This window comes from Orycteropus afer, unplaced genomic scaffold (assembly GCF_000298275.1).
Source record: "Orycteropus afer afer isolate SDZICR_OR568_19922 unplaced genomic scaffold, OryAfe1.0 scaffold00266, whole genome shotgun sequence".
Classification (NCBI taxonomy): domain Eukaryota; kingdom Metazoa; phylum Chordata; class Mammalia; order Tubulidentata; family Orycteropodidae; genus Orycteropus; species Orycteropus afer.
In genome coordinates, this window is record NW_006921853.1 from 4186187 (window position 1) to 4191815 (window position 5629).

General features: G+C 57.7%; 1 protein-coding gene across 1 annotated transcript in view; it reads left to right on the forward strand.

Annotated features, from left to right (window-relative positions):
* The window catches only part of FBRS (fibrosin), a 12125-nt gene extending 6738 nt beyond the window's left edge, over positions 1 to 5387 (forward strand). The window contains exons 10-21 of the mRNA XM_007950243.2: positions 1 to 63; positions 269 to 474; positions 592 to 636; positions 849 to 944; positions 1195 to 1263; positions 2218 to 2247; positions 2626 to 2697; positions 3033 to 3150; positions 3256 to 3336; positions 4283 to 4366; positions 4494 to 4701; positions 4802 to 5387. The exon at positions 1 to 63 is cut by the window's left edge and continues 86 nt beyond it. Of these exons, the coding sequence (XP_007948434.2) occupies positions 1 to 63; positions 269 to 474; positions 592 to 636; positions 849 to 944; positions 1195 to 1263; positions 2218 to 2247; positions 2626 to 2697; positions 3033 to 3150; positions 3256 to 3336; positions 4283 to 4366; positions 4494 to 4701; positions 4802 to 5387 (1658 nt within the window). The remainder of the gene's footprint in view (positions 64 to 268; positions 475 to 591; positions 637 to 848; positions 945 to 1194; positions 1264 to 2217; positions 2248 to 2625; positions 2698 to 3032; positions 3151 to 3255; positions 3337 to 4282; positions 4367 to 4493; positions 4702 to 4801) is intronic.
* The last annotated feature ends 242 nt before the right edge of the window (positions 5388 to 5629 follow it).

A 5629-nucleotide genomic window follows, 5' to 3' on the forward strand; every position in this document is an offset into this window, starting at 1 on the left:
CACCCCCACCCCTGCTGCAGGTGCCAGGGCACCCTGGGGCCTCAGCGGCTAACGCCCTCTCTGGTGAGTTTGGGGTCCTGGCCGGGGGGTGGGGGGTCATGGCCCTGGGCTTGGGCCCAATTGGCTTTGGGGCAGCTGGACCTTAGCAGATAGCAGGGTTTGAGGAGGGAATGGCACAAGGCCAGCAGGGAAGGCCAGTCACCTGGGCCCAAAGAGGCTGACATGACGGTGACAGACATTAAAGCCTTCTCCCCCTCCCCTCCCACAGAGCAGGACCTGATCGGCCAGGACCTGAACTCTCGCTACCTGAATGCCCAGGGTGGCCCCGAGGTGGTGGGGGCAGGGGGCTCAACTCGGCCCCTGGCCTTCCAGTTCCACCAGCACAACCACCAGCACCAGCACACCCACCAGCACACCCACCAGCACTTCACCCCTTACCCCCCGGGCCTGCTGCCACCCCACGGCCCCCACATGGTGAGCTCCTCATTGGGCTGGTGATGCGGCTCAGAGGCCTGGGAGGAGGGTACAGCTTCCAAGGGGAATGCCCTGAACTCCTTGGCTGGCAGCTTACTCTTCCCTTCTTTTCCATAGTTTGAGAAATATCCAGGAAAGATGGAAGGCCTTTTCCGGCATAATGTGAGTGCGTGTGCGCATGTGTGGTGCGTGGGCATGAGTGCGTGAGCGCGTGTGGCCCTGACTGTCGGGGTCCAGACTTCAGTTCCAAAGCAAGAGCCTTGAGCCTGGGAGAGCTCCCCAGGGGGCTTTAGGGTGGAGGCCAGAGGACTGATGGGCAGACTGATGGGCTGCACCTCCACCCCCAGCTTGGACTAGTCCCCTTCTCTCCACAGCCGTACACGGCCTTCCCTCCCGCAGTGCCCGGCCTACCTCCGGGCCTCCCGCCGGCTGTCTCCTTTGGCTCCCTGCAGGGGGCCTTCCAGCCCAAGGTGAGATCCCAATCCAGATACCACCACCACCACCACCTCCCACCCCCTGCAAACCCAGATACCTTCTAGGCCCACATCCTTCTTCCCATTCCCAAAAATCATATCCATCCTTCCTGCCCCTCTCCCACCACCCAACCCAGGTTTCTCCAAAGTTGTGCTCCCTCCCCTACCCCATCCTCCAGCTTAGTCCGAGACCCCTTTTATGCCTGGAGTCAGCTTTCCTGATGGTCCTTCCACTCCCCTTTCCCAGAACACGAACCCTGAGCTGCCACCAAGACTGGGGCCAGTGCCGAGCGGGCTCCCTCAGAAGGGGACACAGGTGAGGGGGAGCAGGGTTGACTGGAGGAGAGTGAGCTCCTGATCTCACCCTTTAATATGTGATTGGGGGTGTCCCTGGGTGTGTAATGAGAGAGTAAATTGCTGTAAACAACAGGAGTTCCCAGGAATAAGGAGCAGGAATTTCAGCAGGTGGTCCCAGAAACAGGACAGTGGTTCTTCTGGGATTTTTTAATTTTTGAAGTCACAGAACACTGTTTTCAAATGACATCACACAGAAAGCTCTGTGCACAAAACAGAAGCAGTGGCATAGGGAGCCAGAGCAGCACAGAGGTTTCCTAAAGGGTAGGCTAGACCAGAAATTTTTCAATCTCCTTTGGCAGTAGGAAGGAGCTCTGGTGGCACAGTGCCTGAGGCATTTGACTGCTTACCAGAAGGCTGGCGGTTCAAACCCACCAGCCACTCCTTGGAAGGAAGATGGGACAATCTACTTCCGTAGAGATAACCACCTCAGAAACTCAAGGAGGGGTTGCTATGAGTCGGAATCGACTCGATGGCAGTGAGTTTGGTTTTTAAATTTAATTTTATTTTTTAGTTCATTTTTTTTTAAGCAGTAGTAAAAGGCTTTTTTTCTGAAGAAATTTAAAAATGGGCCACCATCGCATCCATCTGTTAATAGGATAGTTTTTCTGGTTGAGAAACCTGCTGCCCTGCCTGCCCACTAAGCCTCATGCCTCCCCCAGCTGTCCCATCAGGGCATCTCTGGAGCGCAGTTCAGAATCCTGAACTCTAGAGCCTGGTGTTGGAGGGAAGGCACCCAGACTGGGAGAAGTGCAGAAGGGAGTTGTGACTATATCAGGGAAGGTTTCGGGGAGCCACACAGGGTCTTCATAGGGCATGAGTACATGAGTTTGGGGGGTTTGGGTGCTGTAGAGATGAGGTGCCCGGTTTAGTAGACAGGGCTGAATTCCTCCAATATTTCCTTTACCATCCCTAGATCCCTGACCATTTCCGGCCACCTTTGAGGGTGAGTTTGGCAAGGACCACAGGCTGCATGAGGCTGGGGGCTGGTGTCAGGGTGTTTGGCTAAAGGGGGAGAGTCTTGTTTGGGAAAAAGAGAAGCCCAAGATGTGGAGGTGGCCTAATGCGGAACAGCAGAGAGTGAAAGGCTTTGCATTCACAGACCGGGGTTCGGATGTAACTGGCCACAGGACCATGGGCAAGACAGCTTCTCTCTCTGAGCCTCAGTTTCCTAGGCTGTAAAATGGATTTAGTCATCCCTTGATTGTAGGGATAATGAGTGGGGATGGTGTGGCAAGGCTGAGCCCAGGGCCCAGCTTGGAGTGGGTGACAAGTGAACATTCTTTCCTTCCCTTTCCCTTTGGTCATCCTTTTGGGGCGGCAGAAACCGGGGAAGTGGTGCGCCATGCACGTTCGCGTGGCTTACATGATCCTGAGACACCAGGAAAAGATGAAGGTACTGGGACCAGAGGGCTGGGGAGAGTGGGCCTGAGAGTCAGGGGAGGCCTGCCTGAGCTCTGAGCAACTACCTTCAGCAGTGCCGGGCAGAACCTTGGCCAGAAACATTCCATCTTGTCCCCTTCACTACATGGACAATTACAGAATCAGTGCCTCATTGCTCTGGCTAATTAGAGGGATGGTCAAAGAAAGCTCTGAGAGAGGCAGAAGCTAGGCCCTCTGGTCCCATCTTGGTATCAGCCAGTTAGGCCTTGGGAGGGGCACTAGGGATAGGGGAGCAAGAGCTAGTCCACATCTGGCTCCTCGTTCATTGCCCCCCGTGTCTCCATGCAGGGCGACTCCCACAAGCTTGACTTTCGGAACGACCTCCTGCCCTGCCTTCCGGGGCCCTATGGGGCCCTGCCCCCTGGGCAGGAGCTGTCCCACCCGGCCTCCCTCTTCACTGCGACTGGTGAGTCTGGCCAGCCCCCTTGGGTCCTGAGGTTCCCCACCTATAGCCCAAGGCCTGCCTTGTGCCCCCCCAGCCTCATCAGAATCTCCCACCTCTCTGCCCCAGGTGCCGTCCATGCTGCAGCCAACCCTTTCACAGCAGCTCCCGGGGCCCATGGACCCTTCCTGAGCCCCAGCACCCATATTGGTAAGAGCCAACGGCATATTGGGCAACCCAGGCCTTGTCCCTGCCTTCTGTGAGTTGTCAACTTGTAGATGGAAATCAGACCTGATAGGTAGCTGGAATGAGGGTAGACCTGGTTCACTTGGCTTGGTGACCTTGGGCAAGTTTCTCTGCACCCCACCGCCCTAGCCTTGATTTCCTCCTCATCTCTAAAATGGGGTAGGGAAGACCAGGGTGATTTCCAGTTACTGTCAACTCAGGTATTTTATCTGAAATAGCAAGTCATAGGGGATAGTTGCCACGTGCCAGAGCAGGGTGGAGGGAGGCCGTGCAGGCCCGGGGATCTCAGCAGGCCTCTTGGCAAGATTTAACCTGGTCTTTACTGGTTTCCGTGAACAAGGAGGATTTGAACCTGAGGGCAGAAGGGAAGGTTTTCTTGGCAGAGGAAATTGGGAGTTTCCCATAGCAGGGTTAGGTTAGGTTCTGAGTGGCTATGTGATGACGGGTAGATGAAAGTTAGGGTCAAGCTGGGAGGGGCCCAGCATGTCAGCTGGAGGAAAGCCAGCAGAGGTCTTCAGGTGAGTGGCTTGCTGTAGAGCTGGGATCTGCTAAGAGGGGTCTGGGTGGGTGTATGAGGTAAGAACTTGACCTCTGGAGTCAGAGAGCCGTGGGTTGGGATCCTGGTGGTACTGGCTAGATGACCATTGGCAAGTCACTTCACCTCTCTGAGCCTTTTCCTCATCTTTAAATGGGTGTGATCCTGTCTGCCTCGTGGGGCTTATTGTGAGGCTAAATGGCACGATGCACGTCCACGTTGAACCCTTGCCTGTCCTGAGGGGGTGTTCAGCACACGGTTGTTAAAGCCGAGCCACCATGGGCTCCCGAACCAGCGCTCTGACCTGCCAGCTCCTGGGGTCCGCTCTTGGTGAGTTAGCTGCCTGTGTTCTGACCGTCTCTTTCTCTCCCACAGATCCTTTTGGGCGTCCCACAAGCTTCGCCTCCTTGGCTGCTCTCTCCAACGGGGCCTTTGGAGGCCTGGGCAGCCCCACATTCAGTGAGTGCTGGATGGGTTAGGAAGTGTGGGGGGGTTAAGGGACAGGGGTCATGTGCTAAGACGGGGCTGCCTGAGGAACACCTCCCATTCCTGGTCCCCGTCACTTTCTCCTTTGCCTTCTGCCCAGACTCCGGCGCCGTTTTTGCCCAGAAAGAAAGCCCAGGGGCCCCACCAGCCTTCGCCTCCCCGCCAGACCCATGGGGCCGCCTGCACCGCAGTCCTCTGGCCTTTCCTGCCTGGGTCCGGCCCCCTGAGGCTGCCCGGACGCCAGGCTCAGACAAGGAGCGGCCTGTGGAGCGGAGGGAGCCCTCAATCACCAAGGAAGAGAAAGACAGGTAAGCTTTTGTCCACCCTGATTTCTCTAGCCAGCACCCAAGCCCCTATCTGACCTCTGGCATACCTCATTTTCTCCCCCCTCCCACACTTGCTCCTCAGGGACCTCCCCTTCTCAAGGCCACAGCTCCGAGTTTCTCCTGCTACTCCCAAGGCCCGGGCTGGTGAAGAAGGGGCCAGGCCGGCCAAAGAGTCAGTGCGGGTCAAGGAAGAGCGAAAAGAGGAGGCTGCTACTGCAGCCGCTGCCGCCGCCGCCGCTGCTGCCGCTGCCGCTGCAGCCGCTGCCGCCACCACCGGGCCCCAAGGCCTTCACCTGCTGTTTGAGAGGCCCCGGCCACCTCCCTTTCTGGGCCCTAGTCCACCAGAGCGCTGTGCTGGCTTCCTGGAGCCAACCTGGTTGGCAGGGCCCCCACGCCTTGCTAGGCCACCCCGCTTCTATGAGGCAGGTGAGGAGTTGACCGGACCAGGGGCTGTGGCTGCCGCCCGCCTCTATGGTCTAGAGCCTGCCCACCCCCTGCTATACAGCCGCTTGGCTCCTCCACCACCACCTGCTGCGGCCCCGGGAACCCCTCATCTTCTCAGCAAGACCCCACCAGGAGCCCTGTTGGGGGCACCACCTCCGCTTGTGCCCGCCCCCCGACCTAGCTCCCCACCTCGGGCCCCTGGCCCTGCCCGAGCTGACAGGTGAGGGAAGGGGTGGGGCGGGGGACAAAGCTCCATCACCCCTTTCCTTCTGACAAGATCCTAAGGCTGAGGTTTCAACCCAGGGCTGGAAGGCAAAGGTCATGACCTCATCAGCCATCTCTGAGGTCATGGGTCCTGGGAGCAGAAGCCCCAACCACCATAATATCAAACATCAGATGGACCGTGGGGTCACTGGGAGGGCAGAGGTCACAAACCTCTAGAGAGCGAGAATGTGTGTGTGTGTGT